This window comes from Metarhizium robertsii, assembly GCF_000187425.2.
Source record: "Metarhizium robertsii ARSEF 23 chromosome Unknown MAA_Scf_3, whole genome shotgun sequence".
In the NCBI taxonomy this organism is placed as follows: domain Eukaryota; kingdom Fungi; phylum Ascomycota; class Sordariomycetes; order Hypocreales; family Clavicipitaceae; genus Metarhizium; species Metarhizium robertsii.
In genome coordinates, this window is record NW_011942171.1 from 160806 (window position 1) to 177900 (window position 17095).

Consider the following 17095-nt stretch of genomic DNA (forward strand, 5'->3'; position numbering starts at 1 on the left):
CTGCCATTATTTCGACGGATATACGCTACGACCACGAAATGTCCTTCCCAACCGTCACGAACTTTGTGCCAATCGGCGGCACGATGGAACGATTCGAATGCGGATAGACCTAAACGGGTGCAGGCACGGCCCAAAACCGAAAATCTTCTAGACAGTGTTTTGAATAACTCATCAACGTCACGGAACCGGGCGACACCAAACACCATGAGTGACCTTTCACAAAGCATGGTGTTTGATATGCTAAACAACAAGTCCAATATTGACACGAGTGCTCTTTCTGGCCAGAAGTTCGAGCCCGCCCAACGCAGAGAGGATGCTCAAGAACCCTATCATTTCCACGTCTACTCCCACAAGCACAATACGCACATCACCTGTACAAAACCGAATCGCGAGCCTATCATCTCTATGTCATGTGGAAATATTGGCTATCGAAAATCTCGACGTGGAACCTTCGATTCGGCATACTCTCTCACAAAATACGTCTTGGAACGCCTTATTCATACTGGGTGGCCAATAAAAATTCAAAGATTGGAGTTGGTGCTGCGAGGGTTTGGCCAGGGCCGAGAGGCAGCTGTGAAGGTCTTGATGAGTCCGGAAGGCAAAGTTTTGCGGGAAAAGATTGTCCGAGTCGCGGATTCTACTCGCATCAAATTTGGCGGTACTAGGAGCGAGAAACCAAGACGACTGTAAGAATATCGCGGGTGGATTAGCTGACTCGAGAGGAGAAACGGGGAGGGAGGAGGGAGAATGTTAGGAATGTCACCACTGTACTATATAATTGTACAAGCGCTGTTTATATAAAAACTGTGTTAGACCTTGAGATGCATCCTACCTAGCTTCCCCGCAAAAGAACTTAACAATCTCTTTCAGTGGAAAGATATCTTATAAATTATAAACTAACGTACCCCGGCGCCTTAAACGTAGATGCGATATATCACAGTATGTTAAGTGAGGGGCGTGACACACAGGCACGTTGTGAGGCCAAACATTTTTGCCTCACTGTAGAAAACAAAACCAGCACATGTGGTATCTTTACCCGAAAACGCCGTGCCAAATGAACTTACACCAGAAATCATGCGACAGGCTGTAGCTACCGCGGGGCTCGCTCTGCTGCTGGAAGGCTTCGCCCAGAGGAATCCCGTACAACTCGTTTCCCTTTCCCGCTTCCACCTCTCCGCCTCTCTTCCTCGCTATCCCACTCTACGCTGGCATCATCCCTTTCGGATAAGAAATGTGGCTCGGCCCGAGAAAGCATACGCGAAGACTCATCTGCAACGTCCTCATCGTCATCTAATAGCTCGCCATCCGCAGTTTCGTATTCGGGTGGTTCGATCCATTCTCGAGGTACTACGCAAGGTAGAGCAACGCCGATACTCGCGGCCCTGTTGAGCCAGGCAGGGCCAGCGTTGCCAGTCAATTTTTGACATAGGTATGACGTGAAGTGGTTGCAGTTCTTGGTCAGAAGGTTGTACGATGTGCCCAGAAACTCCTCGGACGCAGCGCGCAATGCAGTATCAATCTCATCCTGAGTGGCAAGGGTAAATCCCTGCAGTATTTCGCATCGAAACGTGCCGCCAGGGGGTTCGGTCTTGGGTTTGGTCCAGTAAACACCAGTTACACCGCGCTTATCATGGCCACCATACGCATATTCTTTACCACAGATGACCACGCCGGAGTGAAGCAGCGACGCACCAATAGTCCAAAGGACCGATGAAAGTCTTCCTGGCTATTGACCAAAGATAACAATATTAGTAGCTGCAATACATAAACAACATAACGAAGTAGGTGAGGTGATTCATCGTCGGGGTAATTACGAACTGGCAGCAGGTCGTAAACGTGGATTGTGACCTCGGTCTTTTGTAATGACAACGTCGATCTGTGTCTGCTCCCAGATTGGCCTGTGCTTTGTCGAGGTGTCGACATGTTATAGAAATGCAGTCGTCGGGCTTTGAAAGGTCAATGTGCCTTGCCAAAGACAATAGCCCCGCGAGAAGTTATTCTACTCCGGGTCACAGTCGATGCTCCGTGTTAAGTCGCACTCTTCGGCAGCATTAAATCCACTGAAGCATAGGTGATAGAAGAAACCAGCTCTTGATAGAAAAAAAGCATGAGTCAGAATGGCAGGAGGCAAGTCGTTCTTGTGAGTGGAAATGGCGGGAGTGCTCACCACTTGAGCGACTTGGTGGTGGCCAACATGGAACAAAGAGCACAGTGCGGCGCCATGTGCGATTCGCAGCCGGGTCCGGAGACATTCTTGGTGTCAGCTTTCTTTGCATCTACATATGTAGAGCAAGCTTGCGCGGCGGGTCCAACAGCATTTTGGAGAAATGTGTGGAGTACCCACCTACCAAGGGAAAAACACTCGCTCCGATTCCTGCCCCCAGCCCAGCTAACTGCTCCCACCCACTTGAAGAGGGTGTGTGTGGTGGGGGAGCTCTTCAAATTTCCTTCGTCGCAATTTTCCAACCCGTCTTCTTCCTCTTCCAATCCTCGCCTTTCCACTCCCCAATACGGGCGTCGTCTGTCTCCTTTTTCTTGAGCAGGCGTCTATCCTTCTCCTTTCTTTCCCCCTCAGCTTAGAATTGACAACAGAGGCTCCCTGCAGCCAGGTCGTTCACCACGACGCTCCTCATCAACTTTCCCTTTCCCTTTCCCTTCTCTCCTCTTATACCAACTTTTCTCCCGCGCGCAGCCAGGCCTGCAGCTCTTGGACAAGCTCCAATCGCCCGGCGCGTATCTATTATTATACCCTGTCGGTCTTTCGCCAAATCCAGAAACAAGATGCCTCCTAAGAAGGTTGTCCAGGAGGAGAAAATCCCCCTTGGCCGACCCGGAAATAACTTGAAGAGCGGAATTGTGAGATTACCTGTCCTTGGCACAGCTGAAGACTGCTATTCGTCAGTCGCTCGCTACTAACCATCTCTTCATAGGTTGGCCTTGCAAATGTTGGCAAATCCACATTATTCCAGGCCATCACAAAATGCAATTTAGGCAACCCAGCTGTATGAGGCCCCCCCTCGTGCTTCGCCCTTGATCCGGGGTGCTGACAGCTTGCAAGAACTTCCCCTATGCCACCATTGATCCTGAAGAAGCTCGTGTCATTGTGCCCGACGCTAGATTTGACTGGCTGTGCGAGAAATATAAGCCCAAATCGCAGGTTCCTGCGAACTTGACGGTTTATGATATCGCTGGACTTACGCGCGGTTCATCCACCGGAGCTGGCCTCGGAAATGCCTTCTTGTCGCATATTCGCGCCGTAGATGCCATTTTCCAGGTTGTTCGATGCTTCGACGACGCTGAAATTATCCACATCGAGGGTGATGTTAACCCTACCCGAGACTTGGATATTATCAGCGAAGAGCTGAGACTCAAAGATATTGAGTTCGTTGAGAAGGCTCTGGAGAATCAAAAGAAGAAGACCCGCATGGGCGGTCAAAGCCTTGAGCTCAAGAAAGCTAAGCTGGAACAAGATATCATTGAAAAGATCTTGGCTTGGCTGCAGGATGGTAAGGATGTCCGCAAAGGCGTCTGGGGTCCTAAAGAGGTAAGAATTATTGCAAAACTTTTTTTGTTTCTTCTGCTGTCTTGATGTTTTTATTCATTCATACATTCAATCCCTGCTTCTTATGATGACAAAAGGCCACTTGGCCTGATCTAATCCCAGCTCGTCGAATGCCTCACCAAATAACGCTAGAGTGCATTGTGAGATGAAAATTACTCTGATAGGAGCCTGACTACTTTTCTTTGCATCTTGAATTGCGAAACATCTTGCTATGGTAAAAACCACTGTACTGACTCTTTTGGTATTAGGTAGAGGTTATCAACCCTCTGTTCCTATTGACGGCTAAACCCGTGGTTTATCTCGTGAATCTATCTGAAAAGGACTATGTCCGAAAGAAGAACAAGCATCTCCCAAAGATTGTTGAGTGGGTCAAGGAACATGCCACTGGCGACCCAATTATTCCTATCTCCGTTTCTTATGAAGAGCGTTTGACACGCTTTGAGACCGAGGACGAGTCCAGGGAGGAACAAAAGAACGTTGGGGCTGAGTCGGCGCTCCCTAAGATTATCACGCAGATGCGCAAGACTCTTCAGCTGGGTAGTTTCTTCACATCCGGGGCAGATGAGGTCCGCCAATGGACCATCCGCACTGGCACCAAAGCGCCACAGGCCGCCGGTGTCATACACACAGATTTTGAGAAGACCTTTATTCAGGCCATCGTTTACAACTTCGATACGCTGAAGGAACTGGGTGACGAAGCTGAGGTAAAGGCGAAGGGAAAGATGATGACCAAAGGCAAGGAGTATGTTGTGGAAGATGGCGATATCCTACTTATCAAGGCTGGTGCTGCCAAGGGTTGAAGTGTTTACAATATAGTCACTTGTGATTGAACCCTTTGTCGATAAAAGTTTTGGACAAAGGGAATAAAAAAAATCGTAAAATAATGAATGTGCTATTTATCAACCAATGTAACCTATCACCACTGCGAAAAGAGTGTGGACTGGTTAATCCGCAGTAGATTGGAGGGAGCTTGGACGTGTGGTGCAGAGAGCGGCGGCTTAGGCCGTGTCGGCACGGGCCATCCTACTCATGTTGTAAGCGCTGACGGCGGGGGCCAATCGGGAAAACCAAAATGGTCACATCATCCCGTCCGTTGAACCAACCGAGAGACGGTATTGCTACTTTTCAGAAAGACTATCCGAGTTCTCTCCATCTGCATCACCTGAGGCAACATAAGTCCGGTAATCTTTATTTCGGTACCTAGCTACCTGTATCGTACAGAGACGTGAGCTTGTCCTAGCCAAGTACCTTGAATATCCGCTCGCTCCGCCGTCGGAAATATATCCACCCACAGGATGGATTATGTCGGACATCGTGTAGTGCAAGAGGCTGCCAAAGAAGCCGCCAGGTATGACGCTCACCTACACTGTCTCTCTCTTACGCACAGCCCGCCATGACGCATTCTTCTCCTGCCCTTCAAGCTACCTCGACTGCACTTGATTTTGTGCGGGGTACAGATCCGCACCGACCAGACCGCTGAAACCCGGGACACAGCACGACGACGCCATTCACACCCCTCAACCTCATCCTCCTAAGCGTCCTCGTCTACACGGCAGTCTCGACCTTCTCGCGCTCCAACACGACGGCTCCGATCCCCCGCGGCCCTCCGCCCAAGGTATTCCGCACCTACACCCCGCGAACGCTGCTGCCCTTCAACGGCGAAAACGGCAACCCCATCTTCTTCGCCGTCCGCGGCCGCGTCTTCGACGTCAGCAACGGGCGCAACTTCTACGGCCCCGGCGGTCCGTACTCCAACTTTGCAGGTCGCGATGCCAGCCGCGGCCTGGCCTGCCACAGCTTCGACACGGACATGCTGACGGAGGACCTGGACGGCCCGCTGGACACGCTCGACGGTCTTGGACCCAGCGAGATGGACGCCTTGCAGGGCTGGGAGGAGACCTTCTCCGGGAAGTACGACATTGTTGGCAAGCTTGTGTCGGTTGCCGACTACAATGCCGGAAAGGCCGAGGGTGCGCAGTAGCGGCATGTGATGGATGGGAGAGACGGGGACTCGTGATTTTTAAAGGAATCACCTACAGTTTGCGGCAGGGCATCTTTAGTTATCGCAAAATACTCTCCGCCGTTATAGTATGAATACTATATTGCGTGACATGCACCTTTAGCGGGGATATGAACATGTTTTCGACCCTCACTATACCAGTCAGTTTTCATTCGGGCATGCAATGCCCCTTTCCGTGCGGTTTGTCTTGGTAATGCAATTATGTATAAAAAAGAAGAAGCGCAATGATGACCATTTGGCTTGTCCAGTAAAAGATGACTAAAAGCAGAAAAGAGAAAACGACTCCGATTTCGTATCAGCAGATCCCAACTCCATGCAATGCCTTTTCCCCATATTTACAAGCAAAACAGGAAAATAAGCCCTCTCTGTCGTCCAAAAACAAAGTCTTTCTGCATACATGCATGTAAGCTGAAACTTCTCGCTTGACCCATGAACCAAGAAGCTGCGTTCAAACATGGGACGACGAATACTAATGGGGGAAACAAAAAATTCAACGAACCCAAACATTTTGTTAGAATCATACACAGTTCGAACCGCTGGCCCGAGACAACAAACTTCACATCTGTAAAATGGTTGCAGCCTTTCGTAATAAAGCCGCTGTTTTTGTTGTCAGTAGTCTCGCCAGTTCCCAGTCGCCTGCTTCTACTGTATCGCGAATAGCGGGGAAAAATGATGCGTCATAAGTTGACCATAACTGAGGGCCGAACACGACGTGCTTGAATTGAGTACGGTTTGGAATCTATTCAAAGTCAGCACAGTCCAACAATACAGAAGAATGAGGTACTTACACCACCACCGAGCTCTAAATCCAGGAGCGAAGCTTCAAAAGCAGCCATCCGGTCATTATAATTGATCCGCTGGGTCCCAAGACCATTTGCTTCGTACCCGCCGCTGCTGAGAATCGAGCGATCCCATTCTAATTCCCACTTCTCAAACTCCTCAGCGTTACTCTTGACCAACTCGACGGCATCCTTGAGTTCCTGGAAAGGTATTTTTGAAGCACCGTCCTTGGCAGTCTTTTGCTTGTTCATCCAATATTCCAGGTCATGAACCCAGTGATTGAGGCTTCGGGCATAGCCAACCATGTTGAACGGCATGATGGCCCTGTCAGCCAGGTCAAGGAGCAGTAGGCCAACAACCTGGCCCATGAGTCCATGGTAGATAAAATTCGGATCTATTACCTGCTCAACCAAATTGAAGCTTTCATAGCTTGAGCCGAAGGGCACTGGCTCTCCCTCGAACTTAAGGTCAATCGAGCTTGTACCGGCTATATCCTGGAATGGAACATAGTCGCCTCCCCCACCGAGGCCCTGCAGAGTTGCTTTGCGGCTATCCCACTGGTATTTGAGAGTCTCATTCTTGAAGGGGTCTACGACACGTTCCAGAGCTCTAATGAGGGCTCTATCCAGTGGCGGAGATCCTGCCGCTGTGAATTGGGTGCCTGTGATCGCAGCGTCTAGATTGATATAGGCGTAGGCATTCTGTCGCAATGTATCCAGGTTCATTTCAACGTATTCGGTGGACCCGGCCATATTGTATTCTGCCGCATCCCAAGACATGAATTCAATAGTGCGTAGGGGACGCCAGCCCCGGCTTAACAGGTTACCAAAGATGCGAGCCAGCTCAATCATAACCGCAGTTCCAGAGTGAGGTTGGGAAGCGCCAAATGCCATGGAGTCGCGATGATTGCCGAGAATGATGGAGTTTGACGTTTGTTCCATGCCTAAAATTTTGCCATAGACGTTCCATACGGGCTGTTTTTCAATCTCATCCTGCTCATTTTGTAGACGAACGACGGGTGAAGAATGGTCGCCTGTCCACCACTCATCCACTTCTGGGACACTACCTTTCCACCCATCGGGAACCTGTTGTCCGTAGCCCTTTATTTGTTGCAACAGAATCTTGGCGTCTCTCCAAGCAAGTGGCAAGCTGGGTATCTTCACTAGACCGGGCGCATCCTCGACAGCCATTCTCTGTTTTTCTTTTTTGCTTTCCCAGCCAGGCGTTAGAACATCACCAACTCCCATGTTCTTGAGGCTCACAGAACCCCGTTGTACACCATCCTCAGGCATCCATCGTCCCTTGGGCGCAACGTCACCCTTGACAAACCCGTTTTCGGCGGGATCGCTATAGATTAAGCAGCCAGCGAATCCAGCAAGCTCTGCTGCCTTGACTTTAAGGGCCACGTCCTTTTGGGTGCCCATTTGTCGTACGAGGGCAATGGCTCCTTTGGTATCAATTCCTTTGTCTTGGAGTTTTTGAAAGTCGTCTCGAGAGCCATAATTAGCATATATAAGAGGACCCTTGACATCGCCAGACTTGGAATGGGCGTGAAAGGCGTATGTCTGTCGCCCAGCTGTTTCTCCGCCGCGTTCTTCCTCATCCAGCTTTGCAGTCCATTTAGCCGTCTTGCCATCCGTATCCATGATTTGCACGGCGCGGCCGTCTTTTCGGGGATAATTGACATAAACGTAATATTTGTCAAGCTGTACCGACTCGAGCCCGGCCCGATGGAACATGCTTTCAACATCCATGGCCATTGCATAGTCTCCTTCGGTGCCAGCAATATGTGCATAATGCGAGTAGTGCAGAACCGAAGCCCGCATACGCATGGGGTCGACATTAGACTGTAGAAAGGCCTTGAGATCTTCCGGATCGAAGCGCAGACCTCCTGGGAGACGAGTTGAGAAGCCGCTAAAGAACCCAGTGGCAAATAGGAAGTAGATGAAGCCAAGGACAATTAGAAGTGCGACAAGCCGGGCAAAGACTATAATCATTGCCATCGAGTTCATCCTGGGCCACTGTCGTCGAGTGTCGGTGCTAGTTTCAGTTTCGGCCTCGTTCTCATTACGGGTCGGTTCAGTGGCGCGTGACGGAAGTTGGATGCGGAATCTCGGTAATCTCGGTCTCCAGGACCATTTCCATTTCGGTAGTGACAAGGAGAAACCTATTCTCTTGCTCCATACCGAGCCTATTGATGTGGATGGTTCTTCAACTTCCATCTCTTGCATTTCCCGGCGTATTTGAGCGGCCTCCTCATCGCTATCAAGCTCGCTATCACTCCCCAAAAGACTGAATTCATCGTCGGTTTCTACCGTGGGCGGCCGGTATCCGCGGGGTGGTTGCCTCGATGGTCCGGCGGCAGTCTCCGGTTGTCGCAGGAGTGATTGTTGTTCAGCTTCGTCGGCATCGCGATTGTCTATCGATGATCTGGTAGGGCCCCAGTCATAGCCGCGACGGCTTCCACTGGCCAAAGCCTCATCGTAGGTTGGAGGGACCGGATCATAGAATGGGGTCTTCTCGTCGGAAGGCATCATGGACTAAACGCAAGAGGGGGCGCAGTCTACGGTAAGCAGCGAATCGAAAGCAGCCTGCCATGCAATACAGTTGGAACTACACAAGTTCTACTTTGGTCGCTGGCGGGTGGGATGCGTTCCAGGTTGCGACGGGTATTTGTCTGAGTTGTGTCCGTCGGCACGGATTCGCGGCGTCGGTAACAACGGTATCGATTACCAGGGGAATTACAATGAGCGTAAAGAAAGAAGAAAATTCAAAGAATGCGGCGCTGCTTAGGATTTAAAGGCGTCTAAAAATGCTTCATTGTAAACGATGGAGCCAAAAGCCAGTGTCGCCAGCTTGACAGGCGGCTGAAGGATGATGGCCGCGATGTTAAGGAGGTTTGGTGGTGATGTAGTCGGGCGGTTTGAATGGGTGGGCGCGCTTTGAATGCCCGTGCTGGGCGTTGCAGCGCTGCTGCTAGTTGGACCAGACCAGTTGACAGTACATCAATAGTCTGTGTGAACACTTGAGGCGCAGGTGTCGCGTCTCAGTTCCGGGTGCAGCTGACAGCCGTCTGGACAAGGCACTTAGTATGAACATGTCTGGTCTGGTGTCTGCTGAGAAACATACTCAAAGTCGGCACTGAGTAAAGTACTTAAGTAGGTAACTAATACGAAGACTGTCCAAATGCACCGAGGACGCCCTCAACATCAGCATTGAATATAACGATTAACTGGCATCTGGATCTCGCCTCAGCGCAACATTGAATGCCACCTGAAGTGCCGCAGACCTGGGCACCACGCCAAGGAGCACTAGTCCGCGAACACGTAAGTACCTTTGTGGCAGTGCCAATAAGACTCATATTAGCTTTAATCAAGATATTTGACCATCCCCGAGCACACGACAGCATGCTGCATCAATGCTTGTACAAATACCTCAGCACTCGATGTCCCAGTGTCTCTTCATCCAATGCCAACGAAGTGCTAAAAAGACACTGCCGCAGGCTTTGACAACCGTCACAACCGTCTCGCCGAACGTCTTCACTCGGGTTTCTCTACTTGTCCATGGCTCATACCACTTTATGCACGGCCTGGCACTTTGCAAATCGCCATTGGTGTGACTCGCGGAAGTTGCAAGGCTCAAGTGCTCCGAGCCTGCTCAGGGTGTGGGGGCGTTCAGTCTGAGACTAAACTTGCTGTTTCGACGACGCAAGGGCCTAAAGTCACGCAGTAGCATCTGCAGGAACTGATACCTTTGTCTCGCATTCTTATCCATCATCTCATCTACTACGCGCATCTTTAGCTAGCGACAGTAGACAGCGGACCGGCTTAGTTCGTCTCACAGCACCTACCAGTCGATAATGCCCAATAACCTCGAGGAGCCATAGAAAAATTCAATAAAATGCCGGGTTTAGGGGGAAGGGAGAAGGGGATTAGACACGTGGACAAAGCGCATCAAGAGGACGAGGGAAAGAAAAAAAAAATGTACATATATACACATAAGAAGTACATTGTGTCTCGTGCACTTTTCTCTTCAGTCGGACGCCTGTTCAAAAAGTATCTACACTCTCCACCTTGATTGACTCTCTCCCAGTCACCTTCACAGGCTTTGGTGCCATTTTGATCCCTTTAGCTTGGGTAAAGTACTACTCCTTCGTACTGCCTGCTTCTTATATTCTCCAGAGTTTGATGGAAATGTTTCTTACTTGTCTCGATGGAACCAGAATCTTGCTGGTTGCCTGCCAAATTCGAGTGGATGAGCTCGATTAAGCCATTGAGATATTTAGTCGTCACCTAATGTAACCATATGTCAGCCTTATTCACCACGAGTCGTTCGCTGGGCCCCCTTACCGATTCATTCTGTTGATCAAAATAGTAGACATATCTGTCCAGAATCTCGACAAAAAGCTCAATCGAGGTTGCAGTTTCCATGCACGAATCCGCTACACGAAGAGCCCGTTGCAAACATTCCAGTACTCGCTTACCATCGCGGTACAGCTGTTCTAGTAGTTAGCATTCGATAAATTACAGTGTACATGGAACATCAAGTGCAAAGGTCATTTTTACCTCTGTTTCTTCTGACTCGCCATTGGATGTGATCGGAGTAGCCCACCAAAGATGACTCGCCAGGTAAACAGCCCGGCATTGGTCAGGCTTTCGCAACAATTTGCTACCATGCTGCGCGCACTTGGTTATGAGAGTGTCGTAATTCTCCTTGCCAAAATTCCGCGTCTGGTGAAGAGATGAGGCGATAACACAGACCGCCTGAAATTGAGCCTTAGAATCCGTCACCGCTTCCTCATAGACCGTGAACGCCTGGGCGTAGAACTCATATGCCACCTCTTCGAAGCCCGTCATGTCAGCTGTCTGTCCAGCGCTACAGAACAAACGAAGAGACAGCTCAGCAATGCCAGGCCCATTCACACGAGTATACAAATTACTTAGTGCTGAATGAATAAATTTGTATAGAGCATTGCTCTGCGTCTCCCAATTATCGTCGTAGTGTTCTCTGGCCTTGAGTCTTCTAGCAAGTTTAATACAAGCGGTTATTAGAGGCGGAGTAGTAGTTCGAATGCGATCGTTGCCCTCGCCGTATGCCTTGCGCGTCATTTGCAGTAGTTTGAACTGGGTGTCGTTGTGTTCCGCCTGTAGCAAATGAACCATCCGAGCCAGCCAGCCTTGCTCTTCCATGGTTTCGTCCGTTTCCACCGGGCGACGTTGTGACGCAACAGGATAGCCTTGCGGTGCCTGGGACCCCTCTTTGACGAGGACCGACATGATCTCCAAAACGTTTTCTAGTTGTTCAGTCTTGGTGATCTTTGTCTGATCTTTCAAGAGCGTTCTGATGATTTCACCAGCCACAACACGACGTGTGGGATACGACTGGCACTGGAAGAGAGGGACGTAAGTGGGGAGGGAAAGGGCCGTGAATATGGATACGTATCGCGTTAACGGCGCTTGTAGCAGAGCCAAGAGACTCTGCTGAGCCCCAGGAGAATGTAAGTCGGCATTGTTAATATTCTCCCTCGTCTTTTGTGTGGCATACGCAAGAATCTGGTCCACATAATCCAATCGATCGGGGTAGTTGTTTAGGGCGAGATTACAGAGAGAAACCAAGAGAGCAATGATATCTTGGATGGGCAAGTGCTGGGCCTCCACCAGATTTTTTACCTGCGTGAAGAATACTTCGTAGAGCTGAACGTTGGCGCCGGCCGAGTCTTGGCCATTAACGGCTGTGGTTTCAGTTTCAGCGTTGGACGGCGCTGTTGACTCAGCGACAGTGCTCGCTTCATCTCCAGTTGTGGTTCCACCCTCACCTTCAGGCTTGGGCGTATCATCCTCACCGTGTTTTTGCTTATGCTCATCTTCTTGTGAGATGGTACTCGGCTTCGGGACGGCTTCAGAGGAAGGGGGTGCATCCTTCAGGAGCTGAACCTTCTCCAAGAGTGAGGCCAGAGCGTCTGCTTCGATCTTTTCTTGCTCGGGCCCTTTATCCTTTGATCCTTCTCGGTCGGCATATTCAGAGAGGCGGTCCATCAGTCCGATAACAATGGCTTTAACGTTAACGTGAGGGTTCAAGCGCGATACAGCACCAAGAAATTGGTCGAGGGTATGGAGGTGGAACTCGTCTGGAAAGACTTGCGTAATGACCTCGAGAAGGTACTCTTGAGCTAGGACATCGCGGCACTGAACCACCTGCTCCAATAATGGCCCGAGGATACTGGTTTTATACGTCTCAAGATCGACTAGCTGACTCAATCGCACAATATTGCTTCCCACAAGGAGTTGTAGTTCCTTTCGTTCCCGAATGCGCTGTTCCCGCTCTCTTGAGTGGCCCTGATGCTGAAGGCGTACCCATAATTTGTTCATTTCCACAAAGTTGGTCAGAATAAAGTTGATAGAGTCGCCCAGGTTACCCTCCGGACCTTCACTGTCAGAAGTCGGTAAAAAGTCGCGTACTTGGCCAGAGAGATAATATCGCAAAAACAGTCCACGAATTGGGTGCTGAACACCGCGGCTCATGTCCATCATATCCTTCATAAGCTCCTTGACCGGCGCATCTTCAATTGACATGTACGCCGTGCCGACCGTAATCATAAGATATAATCTGGGAATGATGTTGCCGGCATATTGGACTAATTCGTATAGATCGGCAAGGTGATTGACAGGGTGGCTTTCCCGGAGGTGGACTGATAGATAGCGCAAAGCGTCAAAGACAGCCATGTATAATTCATAATATTGCTTAGGGCCGAGACTGCTCGTGCGAAGCTCCGAGACCAAGGTAGAGCTGGTGGATAGACAGAAGATTAGTTCCGGTTGAGCCAGTTAGTAACAAGTCGGAATAACGCACCAGCATTTGAGGGCATCCATGAGCTTTCCAGGAGTGTCGAGGCATTTGCGCATAAGGGATGTCTGTTGCCGCACAGCTACCAAGGCATCCTCAAGCAGGCGAGCCTGGTCCTCTGGAAGCGCCGACGTCGTCATGGTCAAGCTCTGTCCGGTGCGGTGGGCTGGCTTTGGATATCGTGGATAGGCAAAGGGTTGGCCTAGTCGACATTAACTGCTAAGTGCAAACCAAGGCGAGTTTCGTCGTGGATAAGCCTGGCGCGGCAGCAAAGCGTCGTGGTGGTGAGGTTGAAGCTAGGAGCAAGCAGTGTGGTAGGAACTGTGGATGTCATGACATGTAACCAGGTCCACAGAGCACTTGGTTCGCGAAACAGCACTGGAGGGCTCGGGTGGGTGGTCCCTGGTGACGACAGACGGCCTGCGGCTAAGTACCTACTTAGGTACTTTCGAGACTGCACTTCAATATTAACATTGAAGTCTGGTCTGGTGCTCCACCGACGGCACACAGGCCAGAGAGCTCCCTAAAACACGTCGGACAGCGGGGCAGGGGCCTGAAAATAAGGGACCAGCCGCCAGGCGCGCAACGGTGTATCACGTGAGGTACGGGGTATGGTACTTGAAGCAAACGGCTCTCCAGTGAGGATGAGAGGGTGCTGACCTTTGTACAACCTGACCGCGTTTCGGGAAAGTATCTATCGATAGTAATCGATCCCAAGGGATCTTCGAATACGCCAAAGCAAAATTGAAGATTTTTTTGCATCTTTAGCTGTGGTACGTATTTGAAAGGATAGTGCCTGCTGATAAGAGAATTGACAGCTTCGCAGCGCCAATTGTCGTTGCGCAGGCCATAGCCATTGATACCGTCCTTGGAGCCGCTTTACTTGTTCCGCCCGGAAAGCATATTTCTAGTAGTTCATTTGAACGATAAGATAGTTTGTGGCTGTTCTTTGATGTAGCCGTCACCACTGTCCCACCCAGCTCCATACCGCATTTTCAGTCCGCGGCAGGAGATTTGGATAACCCAGGATATACAGTTTCTGGAAAGATTTGCCGGTAACGAGGTGAACAGTAATGAAATACAGTATATCTAAGCATCACGCCCGATAGCCAGGTACCTCCTCCGACCAAATATATTTCATTCCCCTGTTGTTGACTCAGCAGATCCTAATATTTATCATGATACACTCGGTGCTGGGCCGGTACTATGTTTGAACAATTACATTTAGCCCCGAACAGTCAAGCGAACCAAAGCGTATTGTTCAATATTGGGATACTAAGCAAAATAAAGACAGTATGCGAGATGACTGCGTCTATCACTTTACTCTATGCTCCCACATCCAAAGGTACCACTAATCAAAATACATGGCCGTACCGGCCCAAATATCGTCGCACGCTGCATAAAGAATCGTCATTGTCGGTCCAGGCGTCCAACGTGACTCTATGAAATAGCAAAATAACTCTTGTATGGTAAGTGCATTTCTTTTTGCTCTATGTTCTGTAACAGTCCCTCTACCATTTGATGACCTTCTGAGGGAAGAACTCATTAATCAAGTCCATGTAGTAGGGCTTAAGCTCTTCGACAGAAGGGACATTGTCGCTCTTGCTGTAAAGGTCATAAGGGTTGAAAGCTTGTACGGCCTTGAGCATAGCGTGGTCTTTCTTGCACATAAGCTCACGATAGGCGCCCTCTCTGTGCCAAGGATAAAACGAGTGATAGCGGATCATGGCGAGAGCCTCATCAGGCAGAGTAGACTGATCCTTAACCACGTGATAGAGATATTCGTCGTGGCCCCAGCTGAGCATGATGTTGTCAAGGCCGCACCCGGGAGAGTATATGCCGAACTTGGTGTTGTAGATGGGATCCTTGGTATCGGGGTTGGCCTCAAAAGTCTCGGGCAAAATGATGCGCTTATCGAAAGCACAGCCAACCGGGAAAGTGTCTCCAACTACATCCCACTGACCTTGGGTCTCAAGCTCGGGAAAGAAAAGCATCAGCTTACCCAAGTCATGGATGAGACCGGTCAGCTGCATCCAACGAGGCTTGCCGTCGCGGCGAATAGCCTCCGCAGACTGGAGGAGATGCTCAATTTGAGAGAGGGTGGTATCGGGGTCGGACTCATCGATCAGAGTGTTGAGCTTCTCGATAGCCTGCCAGACGGTCATTTCAGGTCGAACTCGGGAAGCGCTGTTGAAACGGTTGCGAGCAGCCAGGTTATAAGCTACAGTCTGCTTCTTGTGCTGCTCTCTATAGAAGTTCTTGACGCGATCGCAGGCGTCTTCGTACTGACGGAACTGAGACTTGTCCTTCTCGCTGTCAAACTTGGCCTCGGAGTCGTATTTGATGCAGTTCACATCATCGATGGCATCGGACAGGCTCTCAAGGACTTGGCCGTCATGGGTGGCCGGTGGAAATTCGACGACGGCTGAGGGGGCCATTGTAGCTGTGTTTACGAAACTTGGATTTGGTATCGTAAGATGTGTTATCAGGTGCCCTTGAACACGACAGCAAGCTGGTCAACAGTGTTGTAGGAATATCAGATCGAAAGATACTGTTCTCCTCTCAGTTGTTGATGTCCGGATTTGGGAGGTCAAAATCGGCGGAATACAAGTCTTACTTTCCGAGGTGAAAGAGTATCACCAGAAAAGTGAGGACTATGTGAAGAGATTCCAAGCAAGATCTGAACCGAACCGAAAGAGGCTCGAGTGCTGCCAGGCCTTAAGTATGTATGCATAGACTCATAGAGTATAGGTCCCCGCACCCCAATTTGTAGATTTTCATTTTACGTCACGAAACCCTCCCATGCGCCCTCCGCAAATTTCTTCCCCGTGTCTTGCGTAGCTAAACGACCTGGTGTTTAGTGCTCCAGGAACCCACGAAAGATGGATAAGGGTGGAGAGTTGTCCGGCGAGCACTGCCGAGTCAAGTCTGGCTCTATCTACCCCTCGCCAGCGCTTTCCGTTTTTGGCCATCTCGGATACCGTTAGCGTCGAAAACGAGAATGGAACCATCACTGGCATGAGAGCTCCACGTCAACCACACTCTAATCATCGCCGGGTGTTACCCTAAAAGGTATTACAGTTCCTCATGATGTGATCGGATCTCACATACATATGTGCTTACAGGCGCCAATTATGCCCATGGTTCCGGCACATGGCAGCGACCCCTACACGAAGCCTTGGCCTTCTGCAGGTGATTGAAGGGGCATGGTTCTCCGCGTTGTTGGGAGTTCCGAGCGGAAAACCAGTCCACTGCCGTCGTGGGCCGTTGAGATTCCTCCAAATTCTAATGCGCAGCCTTTATTGACGAACCCCGCGGTCCCGGAATTCACGGACATATGCCGGTTATCAGAATAGGTAATCCACCCCATCCAATTTCCGATTCAGCTACTCCGGTACGTGGGGTCAACTACATGCCAGTGTTGAGTTATGAATGTCTCTTCCGAGCTATTCAGAGTGAATCAGCCATCACTGTCCCTATTTGTATACACAATATATACCGAATAACTGATCGTAGGGGCGTATTAAGTGATATAACTCAGTACCATAGTACAGCCACTATGCAGGTATCTCGATATCTCGGCTTCTTTTGTGCCGCACTGGAGAAACGTCGGACTAGACGGGCGCTCCCGACCACGGAGGAACACGTCCAATATTATCGAAATAGTTGACGATCAGGTGTCAAAACTATACCGTACTTTCACCAGCCACCATCTCTTCTACCACAGGCGCAAGGCGAGTTGTGTTTGATGTCTGGTATCACTCTTCCCCTCAACTACCGTTGCTGCGCTCTTGCGTATTACTTTCCGCTTACTTACCTAGGTAGGTAGGTAGGCACGGTTCTAGTTTGGGAATATAGTGGCGAAAGTCTCCTTCTTTCTTCAAAAACAT

The 17095-nt window shown here is 50.0% G+C and overlaps 7 protein-coding genes across 7 annotated transcripts; 3 read left to right on the forward strand and 4 right to left on the reverse strand.

Annotated features, from left to right (window-relative positions):
* Positions 1 to 204: 204 nt before the first annotated feature.
* On the forward strand, positions 205 to 690 carry MAA_00288 (37S ribosomal protein S11; the record flags this gene model as incomplete). Its single annotated transcript, XM_007818286.1, has 1 exon — positions 205 to 690. One exon carries the CDS (start codon positions 205 to 207, stop codon positions 688 to 690), a length of 486 nt encoding a protein of 161 aa, XP_007816477.1.
* A 400-nt stretch (positions 691 to 1090) lies between these two features.
* Positions 1091 to 1923, reverse strand: MAA_00289 (hag1; the record flags this gene model as incomplete). The annotated part of the gene is made up of 2 exons (XM_007818287.1): positions 1091 to 1726; positions 1819 to 1923. 2 exons carry the CDS (start codon positions 1921 to 1923, stop codon positions 1091 to 1093), a joined length of 741 nt encoding a protein of 246 aa, XP_007816478.1.
* Positions 1924 to 2781: 858 nt separating this feature from the next.
* Positions 2782 to 4362, forward strand: MAA_00290 (GTP-binding protein YchF; the record flags this gene model as incomplete). Its single annotated transcript, XM_007818288.1, has 4 exons — positions 2782 to 2856; positions 2931 to 3002; positions 3059 to 3544; positions 3811 to 4362. The coding sequence occupies 4 exons, from the start codon at positions 2782 to 2784 to the stop codon at positions 4360 to 4362; spliced, it is 1185 nt and encodes a 394-aa protein (XP_007816479.1).
* A 495-nt stretch (positions 4363 to 4857) lies between these two features.
* On the forward strand, positions 4858 to 5543 carry MAA_00291 (membrane-associated progesterone receptor component 1; the record flags this gene model as incomplete). The annotated part of the gene is made up of 2 exons (XM_007818289.1): positions 4858 to 4910; positions 5057 to 5543. The coding sequence occupies 2 exons, from the start codon at positions 4858 to 4860 to the stop codon at positions 5541 to 5543; spliced, it is 540 nt and encodes a 179-aa protein (XP_007816480.1).
* A 595-nt stretch (positions 5544 to 6138) lies between these two features.
* MAA_00292 (peptidase-like protein) lies at positions 6139 to 8896 on the reverse strand (the record flags this gene model as incomplete). Its single annotated transcript, XM_007818290.1, has 2 exons — positions 6139 to 6321; positions 6371 to 8896. The coding sequence occupies 2 exons, from the start codon at positions 8894 to 8896 to the stop codon at positions 6139 to 6141; spliced, it is 2709 nt and encodes a 902-aa protein (XP_007816481.1).
* A 1593-nt stretch (positions 8897 to 10489) lies between these two features.
* MAA_00293 (vacuolar sorting protein) lies at positions 10490 to 13345 on the reverse strand (the record flags this gene model as incomplete). Its single annotated transcript, XM_007818291.2, has 4 exons — positions 10490 to 10654; positions 10712 to 10858; positions 10928 to 13148; positions 13212 to 13345. The coding sequence occupies 4 exons, from the start codon at positions 13343 to 13345 to the stop codon at positions 10490 to 10492; spliced, it is 2667 nt and encodes an 888-aa protein (XP_007816482.2).
* Positions 13346 to 14716: 1371 nt separating this feature from the next.
* Positions 14717 to 15643, reverse strand: MAA_00294 (Inositol oxygenase; the record flags this gene model as incomplete). The annotated part of the gene is made up of 1 exon (XM_007818292.1): positions 14717 to 15643. One exon carries the CDS (start codon positions 15641 to 15643, stop codon positions 14717 to 14719), a length of 927 nt encoding a protein of 308 aa, XP_007816483.1.
* Between the last annotated feature and the right edge of the window lie 1452 nt (positions 15644 to 17095).